This window comes from Primulina tabacum, chromosome 11, assembly GCF_025594145.1.
Source record: "Primulina tabacum isolate GXHZ01 chromosome 11, ASM2559414v2, whole genome shotgun sequence".
In the NCBI taxonomy this organism is placed as follows: domain Eukaryota; kingdom Viridiplantae; phylum Streptophyta; class Magnoliopsida; order Lamiales; family Gesneriaceae; genus Primulina; species Primulina tabacum.
In genome coordinates this window covers 40285910-40304145 of record NC_134560.1, presented here as the reverse complement: position 1 = coordinate 40304145, position 18236 = coordinate 40285910, and the positions used below count along the sequence as shown (strand labels likewise).

The following is an 18236-nucleotide window of genomic DNA, read 5'->3' as shown; positions in this document are numbered from 1 at the left end:
AAGCTCCGAAATATTAGCAATAACAATAGCACATGTTGGAGAAGAATGGATTCTAAACTCGGGATGCACATATCATATGACTCCAAACCGAGACCGGTTCCAGGAGTTACAGGAATGTGATGGAGGAAAAGTGTTCATTGGGAAAAATGTGGAATGTAAAGTAATGGGGATTGGTTCCATCAAACTTAAGCTTGTAGATGGTCAAGCAAAATCATTACTGAAGAAAGATATGTCCCAGGTCTTAAAAGGAATTTAATCTCACTTGGCATCCTTGATTCAAAAGGACATGCTAACAAAGGTTGAAGGAAAAATTCTAAGAGTAAACTCAAGATCCATGGTGATTATGAAGAGTATAAAGAAAAATGTACTCTACATCTTACAAAGTAATACACAGTCTCCCCACCTCTGGTATTTCACTAAAGCACAACAAGATACAACCCGTTTGTGAAATCTTACACTAGGGCATATGAGTCAGCTAGGGATGGATAAATTACTGAAGCAGAGAGCGTTTGTGATAGGGTCGTAACAGTTCATATTTTTGTTGTCATGTTTCTCATTTTCTCACTTTTGATATGCTTAATTGATATATTTTTTTGTTATTTTGTTGTAGGAGTAAGTTTTATATTATTTGGATAAATTTGGGCTAAAAATATGATTTTTATATCGCATTTGAAGTTGTCAAAAATGAACTTTGTGATGACTTGAAGCAAAAAAAAAATCAGAAGCGAATTTTCCACAAGGTATGGGCACGCCTTGTGACTTTTTTCAACTACCTGTGAAAACTGGAACCGAAGAAAATTTCAAAGAGTGAATTCGAAACTTGTGAAGATTATACAAGATTTTAAATCATAATTATAGTGTTTGATTTATGAAAAAATTTTGGAGAAAGAATTTGTTATTGGAAGAAAGAAATACTAGATAGAGTTTTATTCTATAAAAACTCGATATTCCTTTTTGATATCTTTTAGTAATAGGTTTTTTTAGTAAATGAGATTTTTCCTTTGGACCCAATTTTAGACGATTTTCAATGAAGAAGAAAAACAATGAGGCACACAATTGATTACATTTCCATAATTATTCACGTGAAGATCAAGGAAGAGGGGTGGGAGGATTTTTTCTCTCAATTTCTCAAAAACAATAGTTTGCATCTATTTTATTTATTTATCTATTTTTCAAGGATATTATAAACTGAGTCTTGCTTGGATAAGCTTTTATTTCTGATTCAAGGATAATTCTGTTATTTCAGTTTTATCATCTTTGATTTAATATTCTTGTTTGTTTAATTATTTATTGGTTTACGATTTATTTCTATGAAAGTTATGTATTGATTAATCCGACAATTTAATTTGAGATATGATTTTCTTATACTATCCACGAATTCAATGACTTGTAATTGTCATGAATGATTGATACGTAAGTAGAGATAGATTAATTGTACCATGCTATCATAGCATACGTATTCTAAATAAATCGATGAAACTGGATTTATCAATTGTAGCTATCTCGGTTGTTAGATTTCATGATTAACTATTTTCACAAAACGAAAATGTTATTTTTAATCAATATGGAACGCTATTGTGCCCAGTTGATTGGTGATAAATTTGACTATATGATGGGTTTGGTCAATTAAATTAGTAAAACACAAGGATTTTAGCGGCTGTCGTTATAATTCTAAGGTTAATTGCTTGGAACTGCATGAATAAATAATATGCTAGTAGATGACCAATGATATAGTTGAATAGTAGAACCTCATTGAATCTGACTCTATGAGTATTGAATTCTTCATTTTATTCCACTCACCTTGGTTGACTAATTTCTCTTTTTAAATTTATTATTTCTCATAGGGTGCTAATTTTAATCTTAGTTTTCTATTTAGTTCCTATCTCAAAATCCCTCCTTTTTATCTCGAAATGAGTAAATCACCAGTTTTCTGTGGATTCGATCCTATTCACCATTATATTTGTTATATTTGGACATAGGAATTTAAGTTTGGTAGTTCAACATCAGCACAACATTTTGGAAATGATCAAATTTGTGCCGGTGACAGAGATAAAAAGAGGTCACAAAGTGGATTTGTGTTTAAATTATATGGTATACAATCAGTTGCAAAACAACTCTCCGATCCATTGTAGCCCTCTCCACAACAGATGCATAATATATAGCTATCATTGAGGCCTTTAAGGAAGTTGTTTGGGTTAAAGGACTGGAGAATTGGAAGGATCTTAGGCAGAGACAACTAAGTGCGATGCTAAAGGAGCTAAATTCCTTTCAATTATATAGCTCGTACCAAGGTGAAACCAGGAGCTAAGTTTCAAGAGTGTTTAATTCTCCTAAGGGTAAGAAGACCACCTTAGACAGTGAGGAGAACATGGCCGATGAAAGAGTTATTTGACATCAAAGTATTAAATAGATGGAGATTATGTGAATCAGATGTAAGTGTTGTGTACGGTGTTGTAACACCTAACATAACATGCAGCGAAATAATATAATTTATCACACAATTAATCTTTGACGAATAAAATATGACATAATTAATCATGCATCTTCTTCATTTAGGATTTTGAGCAGTACTTTCTCTCTAATTTGGAATGTTCTTGACCAAAGGAGAGGTTGTTGGAGATATAGATGTATCAATACTCAATTTCACAAAAATAGTTGGTTGTGATATAGAGTTGGACGATTATCCAATTTCAAACACACTATTGTTAAACTACATACCGACTTTGCTGACTTTACCCATCATCAATAAGGAGTCGTTTGGTTGACTTCGAGTTGAACTTAGCAAGTGTCTTTTTAGCCTTTCGAGTTCAGCCTCTGTCTTGCACAACTCAAGGTTTTTTTTAGCTTAAAATCACTTCTAGTCTGGAAACACGACCTTCAACTCTATATTCCATTTCGAGAGAGTTAGGTTCAAATTTTTTTTTTAAATCAAATCAGCATATAGTTCCTTGTAGATTTTTTTTACGATTTCCAAAGTGAATTCTTCATCATCTACATCCTGAGTTTTCGGATCACTTGAATCAGTAGAGGTTGTCACATTGAAGCAGATCGAACTTGATGAATTTGGAGAGGTTTTCTTACCAGGTGCTGCAACTCCAGAGGCAACACACAGTAGATTAACTTGCATTGAGCATTTCTCTTGTAATAGTGCAAACAGAAAAATGTGATTCTCCCCTTCACTGAATCCATGTTCTTCGTCAGAATCTTAATAACTTGTGGAGACATTTAATCCTTTGTTTTGGAGTCTAACACAAGAACATTCTTTGTATTGAACTGAGTCAAGCCTTTTGACATTCGATTGAATTTTTCCTTCATTCATAGGTTGAAATTTTCCTTGAGTAGGTGCAATCCTTTGAGTTTTCTCGGGAATAACAATGCTAGGAAATTTAAGATGTTGGCCCGAATTATTCTTGTCTCCGATCTTCTTAATATAATCTACAAATTTCTTTTGTGATCAGTGACATGGAGTCTTCACACATATCAAACTATATGACTTCCTGAGACAGTTGAAATAAATCATTGTATGAATCATCAAAGACTTGAAATGCAATGGTCTTTCCTTTGTAGTTCTTCTATAAATCCAAATTTATCTCAAATTTTCTGAGAGAACTTATCAGATCATCCAAACCAATATTGGTGGTGTCTTTGGCTTCATCGATTGAACAAATCTTGATGTTAAATCGTTCTGGAAGTGGTCTAAACACCTTACTGACTAGTATTTCATTAGAAATTGGATCACTAAGTGATATGTGTCGTTTTTGCATATTTTATTATGTTAATTTTAATCCATTATCGCATAATTTTAGGGTATCAAGTCTGAAATTTTCTGTTTTAATCATAATTTATGCATATTGTTTGCCCTTCACATTTCGGTTGATTTGTAGGTGGACTTGCTAAAAAGAAAGAATTATTGACAAAAGCTTGAGCAAGGCACGCTAGGGCGGGTGTTTTTACCCGCGCGTGCACGCAAGAGAGCGAGATGCGAGGATCGAGTGCTAGATAGGGAGAAATCACCCACCCTAGCGCCACTCTGGTGCTAGGGCTGGTGATTTTACCAGCCTGAGTGCGCATGCCAATTCAAGGACCTTGAGCTAGGGCATGTATTTTTGCATTTTTACCTACCCCAGCGTGACGCAATATGGAAACAACATCTTGACAATTTATTTCCTTCTGTGGTCAATTTTTGGACCAAAAATAACTGATAGCAGCCCTAATACAAGAGAGGGAGGTGGATTTTGAGGATTATTCAGAATGAGGTGCATGAAAGAAGCCGGAAAATGGATAGGAGGAGAGAAAGAGAACTCAGCCAAAGAACAAGAACCTAATAAGCATTTTTCTTCTTTTCTCTTTCTTTAGTTGGGATTAAGGGGATCTTATCCCCAAACATTTATTTTGTGAATCGTCTTTGAAAATTGAATTTGGTTTAAGTATACTTGATTATGTTATTGATTTTTCTTGCAACTTTGAGTATGATCAATTTCGAATGGATTTTATGTGTTATAATTGAAACCAATAGGAGATTTTATAACATGATATGATAACATAATTCATGGATCTACAACTTGCATAGACATATGAGGTTGGATACATGTTGATAGCTATAGTTCAGTAGGTCGAAAGTTAGAGGATTCCACGGTTCGTTAATGCGATTATAATTGTTAAATAATACAAGGACACTTGGTTACTGCATTTTGTTGATTAGATCAATATAGCTCGACATAGTATATCTATAGACTAGGGAATTCCATCAAAATCATGACTTAATAACCTGAAATTCAATCGTTAGAAGAGATTCAGAAGTAGGTGAACCAAGATCCTGAAAATTGTTTGTTCATTAATTTGATTTATATTATTATATCATGTTTGTTAAATTATTTTATTTGACCTTCAAGTTAATTCTTTAATCCAATTTTTGTTTTAATTAACTAAATAATTGTGTTTAAGTTAAATTTGTTTAATCAATTTCCATGGGAATTAAACTCGTACTTCATACTTTTATTATAACTTGATTCATGTACTTGCGATTCATTCGAGCATAAACTTTTGTTTTATTTTTATTGAGAATTTGTAATGCAATAAAAGCTCGATCACCAATACTGAAGGCTTCATTGGCAATGTATTGAATACGACAATCATAAACAATAATTGTATCAGTTTCTTTCATTTTCAGATATTAAAATTTTGTGGTTAGCATCATTAGATTGGTTATTCGCACGCTTTCAGATCCTTCATAGTGTCTTTGAAGGATTTCCCATGCATCCTTGGCAGAGACATAATTAGTTATTAGACTGAACATATTTATGTCAACTGACGTGAAGATGACATTGAATGCCTTTAAGTTGAAGTTCGAAATTTGGACTTCATCAACCGTCCATGTACTTTCTGATTTATTCAAACTATCATCATCTTCATCAACAGTCATTGGTGGAGTCCAACCATCTATAACACATTGTCATGCTCTTTCTTTAATAGATTTTATGTAGACCCTCATCTCGACTTTCCAAAGATCGTAGTTGGATCCATCCAAAACTGGTGGTCAAAGTGTGGTTTTGACAATTGACACGTCCATAGTACTTTTTCTTGTTCAAAAAATAATCAGAATATCACTTAGTAAACGTCAAGTGTCGCACCGATATCAATTGAAAGAGTTGTTTGACATAAAAGTACTAAATATATGGAGATTGTGTGAATCAAATAGAGATTTTGTATGCACTGTTGTAACACCTTAACACAACATGCAGCAAAATAATATAATTTATAACACATTTAAAATTTGATGAATATAATATGAAATAATTAATCGTGCACAATTGTATACACTTGTGCAGTACCTCATGTCAAAAGATTCACTAGAAAAACTTGTCAGTTTACAAAACTAATTTTTGTTAATAAAGAAAAGCTAATTACCTTAACAAAGTGAAGGGAGAAAAGAGCATCCAAAACACTTATCAAACCAAATAACCAAAACTAAGAATATAGCGTTTGTGAAATCAAAATTTTGTTTGATAAACAACAGTCTAATCAATACAATGATTAGGTATTGTGAATTAATGTTTTCAAACTTCACGATAATACTTCAATACGCCTTAGTTTAAACACTTGATCTCTTTGAAGTAAATCACCAACTCCCGTGCTTGCTCTCCTGCAGCGTCTATATTCATCAATCAATCCTAGCATCTATATTTGATTATTTATAAGATTCTTTTGTCCTAGAGTTTATTCCTGGAATATAATTCTACAAGATATGTAAACAAGAGTTTAATTAGGAAATAAACTCTAATATATCATATATAGAGTTTATCAAATATATCAATAATCTTTCAAAAATTAATTTTATATGCACAATATCATCAAAAAAGAAAATATAATTAATGAATAAATCATATTTTTTTCAGCCTGAAACTATGAAGAGCAGGGAAAGCGATGACATGGTAATCAGGTGGAGGATTGTTAGATGTGGATCAACATGACATTTAGTCATTCACAAAGGATATGGGAATTTAAAGAAAGGAAGAGGAAGTATATCCAAATTCACAAATACTGACCCAAGAAATATTTACTCAAGGAAGACAAACGAAGCCCCAAGTCGTGGGTTAGTTACTTGGATATGCTGGTATATAAGGCTTGCGTATAGCTTAAAAAAGGAAAAATCGATCGTCTTCGTTCATAAAACTCTTTGTATTGTAATTTTTCCTTCTCTAATCTTAGTGGAAATAAAAGATGACGCTGAGTTCCAGGAAGTGGATGTAGGCTGTTAGCCAAACCACTATAAACCTCTTGTGTCATTGTTCTTTCATTCAATTTTTCGATTGTTTGATTTGTGTTGTGACGTGTGATTGTCGTGGAGCTTGAACGGTGTTATGTGCATAATTCTTGATTGATTCTAATCCAACAAAAACCAGAAAAATAATCACAACACATTAAAATTCACAAAATTAATCTTTTATTTTAAAATCATATCAAACACAATAGAATTTTTCATACTACAGTATAATCCTTAACTTTCATTTTCTTATAATTCATATTACACATCATTTACTCGTCTTGTCCCATGAACCAAATAGTATGTTTTCATCTTATTTTTTCCAATTCAACTCTTGGTCCCTTGATAAATCCAATCTCATAATCTATTTATATTATTATTTCTTCTTTGTGTTTTGGGTTCCAAGGTTATTGTTGTATTTCTCACTTGTTTTCTTGTATGTTATAATAATCAAAATATTGATTTGTGTGGACTTATTTGCATTTATTATTGTCATCGTATTCATTATTGATTATGGGGAAAGTGGTTTTGTTATTGGTTTCAAGACGTGAGTGTTTTGACAATTAATTAAAACAGCGACTCAAACTTCAAGGGATGAAACTCAAATGCCAAGTGATGGATTCATCCAATCCAACAACCGATGAATAGCGATCAAAAGTTTGGGAACCAAACGACGCACCCCATAATGTCACATACTCAACTTCTGCTGCACAGAAAACTATTTTGGAGTTGCTACACTCTGCTAAATTCAATTGGCATACTCCTACTGTCGGTCTTCCTTAAAATGGAGTAAAATAAATTATATTTTATATTACTTTGCAAAATTTACGATCATTCATAGCGAACACACATTTGTTACCCACGTGCAAAGCACCTGCTTTCTAATGGTGTATAATAAAATATTAGAAATAGTGTTGCACTGTTGGATTGTAATTGCTTGATTTTAGTGATAACAAACAATATCTAATTGTTATAGGATCTAACCGCCTTTCCATGTATTTACAAGTACCCTATCGGAGTTCAAGTAGTCTAACTGCAATGACTTCTAGAACCGGACTACTCAAGAATGGATCATATAAATGCTCAATCGGATGATATGTCCAGCCAGAATAATTCAAACTGGACATCTTAGTATCAAATCAGATTTTCTCAAGTCCAATCGGACTGCATATATCTCAACGCATTTGGTATTCGAGCTGGACTCCACAAAAAGTAATCCTACCTACCAACTCAGTTCAAAAGATCTTTTTTACCAATCATGTACAAGAAACAATGTTATCAGAAGAACAGAAAGTCTGCTAATAATACAAAGTAGTGTTACAGTCTTCTCTCTCATAAATATCAATTTTTGAGAGCCATTTATTGCCATTTTTACGATGAATCAAGAAATGACTTAGGCAAAGATGCTTTTGCATCAGATAAAAAAAGTCGAGAGTTGTAAGGTTTTAAACATTAGAATCAAGACCAAATATAAATTCAGAGTGTCTTCTTTTATTCGAAGCCCCCAAAAAACATACAAGTCTAGAAGCTCTCAATTTTCTCAAGTTCTCCAAACACACTTATTTAGAACATTCTTAAACCGCTCACAATCCCTCGTGTTCAACTTCATTGCAGATCTTCAAGGATCAACCATCGCTTCTCACAACCTCTCAAGCCGTTGTTTAATCACTGTAAAGTGTTTTTGAATTGATTGAATCTAAGGATTCATTTAATATTATAGTTGTTGTATTATTGTTTAAGTGCTACGTTACAATTTAGTTGAGAGATAGATCTTAAATTGAAGTTGGTTTGTATAAACCCATGTACAACCAAAGTTTCTAATGAATTCCTTTCTAAGTAGAAGAAGGTGAGACATACAAGCATTAAGACTTCAATCTTTCATTAAAATCTATTGTGTTGCTTTCCATAACACATGCAGTTTACATTGTTAAAATCTTAGTCATTTAATTATATCTTTATCCAGATTCATTTGGACATTTCTGCACTTTGAAAATCATTTTTTAATTGTCTAGCCGTATATGTCCAGTCGAGAAAAGGACTTTTAAAATTAACTGTTGATTCAGGTTTGAGAACCACCTCAAACTCAAACAAACAGTTTACAGAGTTTATTCACCCCCTCTAAACTCTAAACCTGATTCTAACAAATGGTATCAAAGCGTGTTTTTCTCGACATTGATTAAGTATATTCATTGCTTCCTTAACATTTCAATGTTCTCAAAACAAGATTAAGATGACCGGAAAATTTGTATATAGACACGTCTTTCTACTTAGGATGATGACATGTGGCTTCCAATCTAGACTACGTGGCCAATTATATTTTATACACGATACTAGACAAGTGCATGTTTAGCAAAATCAAGATGTATTCAAAGTTGAATCGATTATGAAAAGGGAATGGCGAGACCTAAGAGAACAAACTCACTGTGACCATGCAAGAATCTGACAACACCAAGATGAAACCGAGGGAAATCCTAAATGAGTGCATTTTTGTAGCATTGTTACTGAACTTGACGTTCTTGGCAAAGAATATACTAATTGTGAGCTTGCTTTGAAGGTAATGTGAGCTATGCTCAAATAGTGGGACATAAAGATAATGACCATGAGGGAATCAAAAGGCCTCAACAAACAAATCATATTGTATCTTATGAAAACATGCCTAAGCATAAGGGACTAGGATTCCTCAAACTGAAGAGTTCAAAGCCCGGCAGGACTTGGATAAATCAAAGACAAGGCCCGACTAGACAGGGTTACAGGTCCAATTTGAGTCGTTCTACAAGTAATTCTTGGCCAGCGAGACATAACTCTGTGAAAGGGATATCAAACCAGAACTATGAATGTAGGCCATTTCAAAAAAAGATACAAAATGGATAGTAAGAATGACCAGTCCAAACAATATTATGTGAGACCAAAGACATATCATAGCACTGCACATGTTTATGCACAACTGCACAGTTTTCTGAACACACACTACTATGCCCATTAGGGTAATTCAAGTGTGGTTCTCGCAAGTGTTATTCCAATTATGACCCAACTAGTTGTTGGTACTAAAAGATTATTTCAATGACTGAAGGTACAATAGAAAAAAAAAATCAAAGAGTCTGCCTAGTAGCTGGACATTGGTTTTTCTAGATACATAACCAGAGATGTCAAACTGCTTTAATAAGTCATTGAATGCAAAAGAATAAAAATTTCCTTTGAAACAATACAAATGGCAAGGCTGTGGATAAGACTAAAATAATCCACGACAAAGTCATTAGTAAATATATTTTGCTAGTTTAAATTTGTGTTATAACTTGATTAACATTGACCAATTGTGTGATAATTGTTATTATGTTGAATTCCACGAATACACATGCATAATAAAGTCTATCAATGGAGACATCATGCTAATCAGACTAAGAGGACAAATAATCTACAAAGTTAGTTGGTTTTGACGAACAACTTTTTATTCGTACATGTTTTGTTGCTATGAATGATAATAAGTGTTGGTTGTGTCACAAGAGACTAAATCACTTAAATTTAAAATCTATTGTCAGTCTGAGCAAGCAAAAGTTGGGGACCGATTTGCCCAAAATTGATTTTAATAAAAATAAGATATGTGCCACATGCTAGTTAGGCAAGCAAGTGATATCCACTTAAAAAACCATGGCTGTGACTCCTCCACCAATTGCTTGGATTTACTGCACATTGACTTATTTGGTCATATATCTGCAAAAAGCTTAGGGGTTTAGATACACTTTGATCTGGTCTTTGGACGGTAGAATTATCACCCAAGTATATGTGGAGTAATCATCCACTATCTTCAAATCATGCTTGTTCTAACTTTGTGTACAAACCAGACAAAGCCTTATACGACTTGAAACAAGCTCTCCAAGTTTGGTACGACACTTTGTCCCAAATTTTTTATTGATCATGATTTTTTCATTGGAACAATAAAAATACTCTCTTCAAATTCATTAAGGGGGATCGCACTCTACTCGTTCAAATATATGTTGATGATATTATCCCTGGTTTCTCAAACCCCAAGCTTTGTGAGAAATTTTCTAAGCTTATGCAGGATAAATTTGAGATGATCGTGATGAGATAATTAACCTTCTTTCTCGGATTTCCAATCAAGAAATTGGAGAAATGTATTTTCATCAACCAAGACAAAAATACAAAGGAATTATTGAAGAAGTTTGGTGTGGAAATTTGTGCAATAGCTTCTACTTCTATGAGTCCATCAATCATCAAATTAGACAAAGATGAACGAGGAACACCGGTTGAGGTAACAATATATTGAGACTTGATTAGATCACTTCTATTCCTAACGCGTAGCCGACCTGACATTATGTTTGCGGTTTGTCTTTGTGCTAGATTTCAAACAAAACATAATCATTCTCATTACATTGCAACTAAAATAATTCTCAAATATTTTAAAGGCACTACTAATGCGGGTATTTGGCATCCCAAAAACTCAAGTTTTAATTTTATTGGATTCAGATGTAGATTATGGAGGTTGCAAGATTGATCGGAAGAGTACTAGTGAATCATGTGATTTCTTGGTGATAGACTCATTTATTGGTTCACCAACCTTATTTTAAAGTAATCAATTTTGAAAAATCTAGTGCTTTCAAACTTGAAACTTTTGAGTTACAGTCTAATATTAATGAATTGTGGGTATTGATTTAATGTATTATTCACGCTTATTTTTTAATTAAATTCATTGTAAGCGGACATGTAATTTCACTACCTCATTGTCTCTCTGTCTTTTCAAAATTCAAAATTCAAAATTCACCACATCGTGCAGATATATGGACCGACACGTTTGTCTCACCAAAGCATATATATACTCGAAAATTGTATCAAATTATTTCATTTGCACACTTAATATTTTCTCACATATTTATTGCTTTCACTGTGTGATTTCTTCCTTGCATAAACACCTTCTCTCAAGATCTTACTCTAATATCTCAATTGGCTTTCCACAAGAACTGCTTCGCTATGAACTTTAGCTCTGTTTTGGTCATGTTCGATGAGGTCATAACCATTGTATTTCAAATGATGGAAAAATATGGTCTCCGCAAATTCCTGAGCTGCGGTTCTGTCTACTCCGAGGCTGTTATTGAAGATTTCTTTGCTTCACCGACCGTAGAACATGGCATTGTTAACTGCAAAGTTGAAAGGGAAAATTATTCTCTCTCTTAGAAGACATTTGTTGATGCCTTCGAGTTGCCCTCCAAGCTTGACAAATTTCTCCGACCTACCAGACGGAAATGTTGCTCTCTAGAGAAATCAATTCTCACTTTTGGCGGTCCTCTTAGTTCCACCTACAAGAAGCGTGAGATGAAAGTGGAATATTAGTTCCTAGCTGATGTGGTGGCCAAGTCATTGTTGGCCAAAACCGGGGCTTTTTACACAGTAACAGTTAAGAATTTTTTGGTGACTTCAATCGAAGCGACATGGTGACTCTTTAATTTGCATTTCTTAAGAATATCTGATAAGGCATAAATTTTCCTTGATATTTGTCTTATTTTCCCTGAATATGAACATTGCACAGAATAGATACTCCAGACGTTCCTGTTGACACGTTCTATACCATGTTGAAGTCCTATTTCTATCTAGATAACCAAGATATTCTTGGGATTAATGTTTCGATATGAGAAATATATGAATTGTTTCATGTATGTTGTTCTGCCTTCTTGGTACTAGTGAACAGAATATACTTTCATAAACTTTTAATCGCATGCTATTAAATTTTGGTGAACAGTTCGATATCATGCCAACCGTGTATCAGAAGTCCTTTCATGTGTACTTGATTTCTGGTTATATGCTAGGTTTTTTTTACCTTTTTGATGAAAAAAGGATTTGGTGTAATTGATTTCGAATAATTTGTTCATGCACTTGACATATTCCATCTCTAGGCCCCTGTGGAAAAGAAAAAAACTAACTTAACATTATTATGGGCGCAAGAGGATATTGTTGGGATGCAACCAAAGTTCCACATTGGAAGATCTAGAGAAAGATCATGGGTTAATAAAGATGGAATGATATCTCCATTGGTATGAGGCATTTTGGGTGGTTCCAAAAGCAAAACCATGATGGTTAAAACCCAAAGTGGACAATATCATACTAGTGTGGAGATATCCGGATTTCATTGATCCTAACAAGTGGTATCAGAGTCATGGTCTAGATCGAGCCATGTGGGTAGAATCCTCGATACCTAAACGAAGGAGGTGAGGGCTCCCGGTAAAAATCCTTGATTAAACTCTCGGGGTGGTTTATGCTCCCAGTGTTCATGTAAGGCGTGCGCTCCAACGCAGTGAAGTGGGGTAACCTCGATTGGAGGACGAATAAGTCTTGAGGGGAGGTTCGGACCATGAGAATAATAGTGGAACTTCGTTTGAGGGGAGGATTGTTGGGATGCAACCAAAGTCCCACATTAGAAGATCTAGAGAAAGATAATGGGTTAATAAAGATGGAATGATATCTCCATTGGTATGAGGCCTTTTGGGTGGTTCCAAAAGCAAAACCATGAGGGTTAAAACCCAAAGTGGATAATATCATACTAGTGTGGAGATATCCGGATTCCATTGGTCCTAGCAGATATGATGAATTTGTTCAAGCAAGAACGAACTTGATTGCTGATTATAGTTTCCCTTCAGGTAAAGCAGATATATGGTGATTGTTATACTTATGGAATCTGATATGATGCTCTCCGATGAATTCCTGAAACAAATAATTGACAAGGTTTGATTTTCAACTTTACTAAAAATATTACTTCTTTTTTGGAGTTTAAGCTCATCCTTCTAGCAGACTTTTGCCGATGATGTTGCTGATAAGGATGGTAAACCTGAGAAAGAAGACTGTGTTGGAAATTTATAGAGTCTTCGGAATGATTCCGGCTATAAAACTTTTTTTTATCAAATCGAAACACAGCGAAAGCGATTACATAATTTCATAAATTATAATCGAACATATGAATATAAATTAATGATAAATTTAAATAAAATTATTTTCTAGAAAAAACTAACCTCTTGTGGTTTTTTTTCTTTTTGTAAATCCGAGATCTGTAGAAACCACAGCCTTCCAGTACAATCTTTTCTATCGATACGGTAGTGTGTGGACGCTCAGAAATATACAAACTTAGAAATCAAATTTTTTTATTATTCTCTTAGAGAATATATTATGCTCGAATATATTTTCATCAAATGAAAATATTTTCTCAAGATGACTTTTCTTCAATTTTTCTTATCCCTTGAATTGCATGTATTGTTCTATATAAATAATTGAGATTCAACGGTAGCAAATTGATTGTTATAGAAAGCCATTTTTCTACGTGTTGTTTCAATCATTTATAAGGCCAATTGATTGCCTTGATTTTTAAAACAATGAAAACAATTTTCCCACGTTTAATTCAATTTTTTTAAATAATAATAATATACAAGTTGATCAATTTTGACTACTTTTTTAAAAAAAAAAATCAATTGCCTCTCGTATTTGAAAAACGTGTATATCTATTTATGATATTATCACGATAACTAAATTTATAATTATCTCATAATTATATTTTAAATATAATTAATAACTCATATTTAATTATATTTATATCTAAGCCTTTGATGATATGGAAACAAATTTTCATTATCTCGTGTGATTTTTAAATTGCATTTCTTATCTGTCATTAATTTAAAAACCGTACTGGGAACCATGGTCTCATAATTAGAAACTCCAATAAATTAGATGAATAATTAAACTCTTTAAATAATTTACCCAACTTGTTAATTCTATAATTACTCCACTAAAAATATGAAATTGCACTCTTCTTCATTATCAAATATTTACTCTACAAAACGAGTAGTCCATTGATATAATCATTACATATGAATTAATCCTCCATAGACAATTCATAATTAAAGCAAAGAATTTTCCGTTTACCTCTTCAATTACTTCTTATCCTCATTTACCATTAATTCACTGGTGAGTGGTTCAATTTATAATTCAATTATAAATTAATTGATCCCACACTCGGTTCTAGAATTAACAAATGAGATAATTATCTTTCTGCTTTTCGCAAGAAGAAATGGATTCCATGCCTGTGAATTCATATTCTCAGCCATTAATTTCAAATGTAAATTTAAAATGCAAGTATTGAGAATGCATAATTGCAAACTTTAAACAAGCAAATCAAGAATCACATTGAAATGAACTGGAGTCTATAATCATATCAGGATTCATATTTATTTATATATGATCATCTTTATGATTTAATTTAAATTTCATAGTAGCAACATAATTTATTATCAAATGTTTAATTAAATCGGTCCAAGTCCTACAAAATCTCATTATATATAAATGCCCTTATCTAGATGTCTCTACATCGACAGTCCAGATAAGACGGTCACATTCTTAATGTTCATGGGCCGCATTGGTGATGCTTTAATTAAAGATCCCATAATTTAATTAATTTCATCACGGACTTAATTTAAGTTTATTATCCATAATTTTAATCCTCTTGTATATATAACTTTTATATATAGTAAAATCATGGTTACATCCAATAAATTAGAGATTTTTTTATGATATTTAAGACAATAAATTTCATGTAAATATGTTCAATAATAAATGTTACTTTTATTAATAATATAAAAACATAATCTAATTACAATGCTTTTAGAGCACTATTCCCAACAATCTCTCACTTTCCCTAAAGCATATGAGACATGTCTTTAAGTTCCATATTCATTATATGCCTCTCAAACAATTTTGCAAGTTGTGTCTTAGTTAATGGATCGGTGAGGTTGTCACCAGACGCAATCTTGAGAATGGAAACGTCACCTCTTTGTACTAATCTCTCGTATCAAATGGTACTTTCTTTCTATATGCTTCGATCTCTTGTGACTGCGAGGTTCTTTTGAATTAGCCACCGCACCACTGTTATCACACCACAAAGTGAGTGGATTATCCATATTTGGAACAACTTCCAAATCATATAGGAACTTCTTAAGCCATACAGCCTCTTTAGCAGCTTCAGAAGCAGCTATGTATTCGGCCTCCATGGTCGAGTTGGCTGTGCTGGATTGCTTTATGCTTCTCCAGACTATGGAATTGTCACCAAGAGTAAACATTGATCCAGATATCGACTTTTGAGAATCTCTGTCTGATTGAAAATCAGAATCAGTGTAACCATCTATTTTAAGGTCTCTACCCAAATAGACAAGCATATAATTTCTCGTTCTCCGAAGATACTTGAGAATGTTCTTTACCGCTATCCAATGATCCATACCAGGATTTGACTGAAAACGGCTGATTATCCCCACAGCATAACTTATGTCTGGTCTAGTGCACATCATTGCGTATATAAGGCTGCCTACTGCAGAGGCATAGGGAACGCGTCTCATGTCACTACAAGAAAATATATCATCAACAACACTCCTACGACAATGTTTTTTATTAAAATCGTTGTGTTTTTTTTAACAACGGTTTCAATAAAAACCGTTGTCGTAGCCTAAAAAACCCGCTTATAGACAACGGTTTTTTAAAAATCGTTGGATTTTATGTATCTACGACAACGATTTTTAAAAATCGTTTTCTATGAGCGTGATTTTTTGGGCTACAACAACGGTTTTAAAAAACCGTTGTCTATGAGTGTTTTTTCAACGATTTTTAAAAACCGCTGTCTATATGTGTTTTTGTCAAGGGTCAAAGACAACGGTTTGTGTAACAGTTTTTGTTACAAAAACCGTTGTCGTTTTTTAGTGTTTTATTTGGTTAACGACAGCGGTTCATTTAAACCGTTGTTATATTTAGCGACGGTTTTTATTTCGTCGCTATATATAGCGACAGTTTTAAGCAAAACTGTCGCATGTTTTAAATTAGCGACTAGCGACGGTTTTTGGTAAAATCATCGCAAATTGTCTATAAATATCCGTATTTTCGGTCCATTTTCCTCACACTACTTCACAACACTTAAAATTTTTCTCTCTTACACGATTTTTAGTTTCGATTTAGGGTAAATTTTTCGCTTTAATTTTTTGTAAATTTAAAGTGTTAGTTAAGATCATAAATATTGTTAGCATAGTCAGATTATAAGTTTTTTTATTTATTAAATTATTAAAAGTAATTATTTTTTTATTTTACTGAAAAAATTAGCGACGGAATTCATGAAAAATAATCTACGACAACGGTTTTTAACCGTTGTTTTTGAGCAAACCCTTTAACAAAAGGGTCTTTAACAACGGTTTTGCAGGGCTTACGGCAGCGGTAACCGTTGTCATTAGGCTTTTTTCTTGTAGTGTGTCCTCAACTTCTTGTTGTGTCTTAGGACACTGCTCCTTGGAGAGGATGATTCCATGTCGGGTTGATAGATGACCTTCCTTCGAATCTTGCATTCTATAACGCAATAACATCTTATCAATATAAGAAGCTTGAGACAATGCCAACAATTTGTTCTTACGATCTCGAACAATTCGAATTCCAAGAACATAATTTTCTTCTCCCAAATATTTCATTTGGAATTGCTTGGCTAGCCAATCCTTCACTATAGACAATTTTTCTACATCATTCCCAATGAGCAGAATATCATCTATGTAAAGCACTATGAATACCACATTTTCATCTTTGATGTGCTTGTATACACAAGGCTCATCAAAACTTTGATCAAAGCCATAAGATTTAATTGTTGCATCAAATCTATGGTTCCAAGATCTTGAGGCTTGCTTTAGTCCATAAGTAATTTGAAAACTTTTTGCTCTTGACCTTGTGCTATAAAACCTTCTGGTTGCCTCATGTAGATTTCCTCATCTAGATGACCATTCAAAAAGGCCGTCTTGACATCCATCTGTCATATCTCATAATCAAAATGAGCAGCAATTGAAAGTAAGATGCGGATAGATTTAAGCATGGCTACAGGAGAGAAAGTCTCTTCATAATCGACTCCCTCTCTTTGGGTATAACCCTTTGCAACCATTCTTACTTTAAAAGTCTCTACTTTCCCATTTGCACCTCTCTTTCTCTTATAGATCCATTTACACTCAATAGGTCTAACCTCTTCAGGTGTATCAACAAGAACCCAGACAGAATTAGAGTACATCGACTCCATTTCTTGGTTCATAGCTTCAAGCCACTTTTCTTTGTCAGGATCTTCCATTTCATGTTGAAATGACAATGGATCATCTTCCACCCCATCAGTGACTGCAACATTTGCCTCTTCGTCTTGACGATAGCGGAGGGGTAGTTTCACTACTCTCCCACTGCGTCGAGGTGAGATTATATCTTGACTTGGTTTAGTGGTATCATTAGTGGTTTCCTTAACAACATTTGTTGTACGTGGAATGATCTCATCATTTAGTAACTCCTCGTGTACAATCTTACTTCGAGGTTTGAAATCGGTCATATAAACATTTTCAAGAAAAATGGCATTTGTCGATACAATTACCTTCTTTTCTTGAGGATCCCAGTCTTTCCTTCCAACACATGTGATGGGCACCCCCAT

The 18236-nt window shown here is 33.5% G+C and overlaps 1 protein-coding gene across 1 annotated transcript; it reads right to left on the bottom strand.

Annotated features, from left to right (window-relative positions):
* Positions 1 to 17585: 17585 nt before the first annotated feature.
* Positions 17586 to 18236, bottom strand: LOC142519888 (putative mitochondrial protein AtMg00820). Its single transcript, XM_075622902.1, has one exon. The coding sequence runs from the start codon at positions 18234 to 18236 to the stop codon at positions 17586 to 17588; it is 651 nt and encodes a 216-aa protein (XP_075479017.1).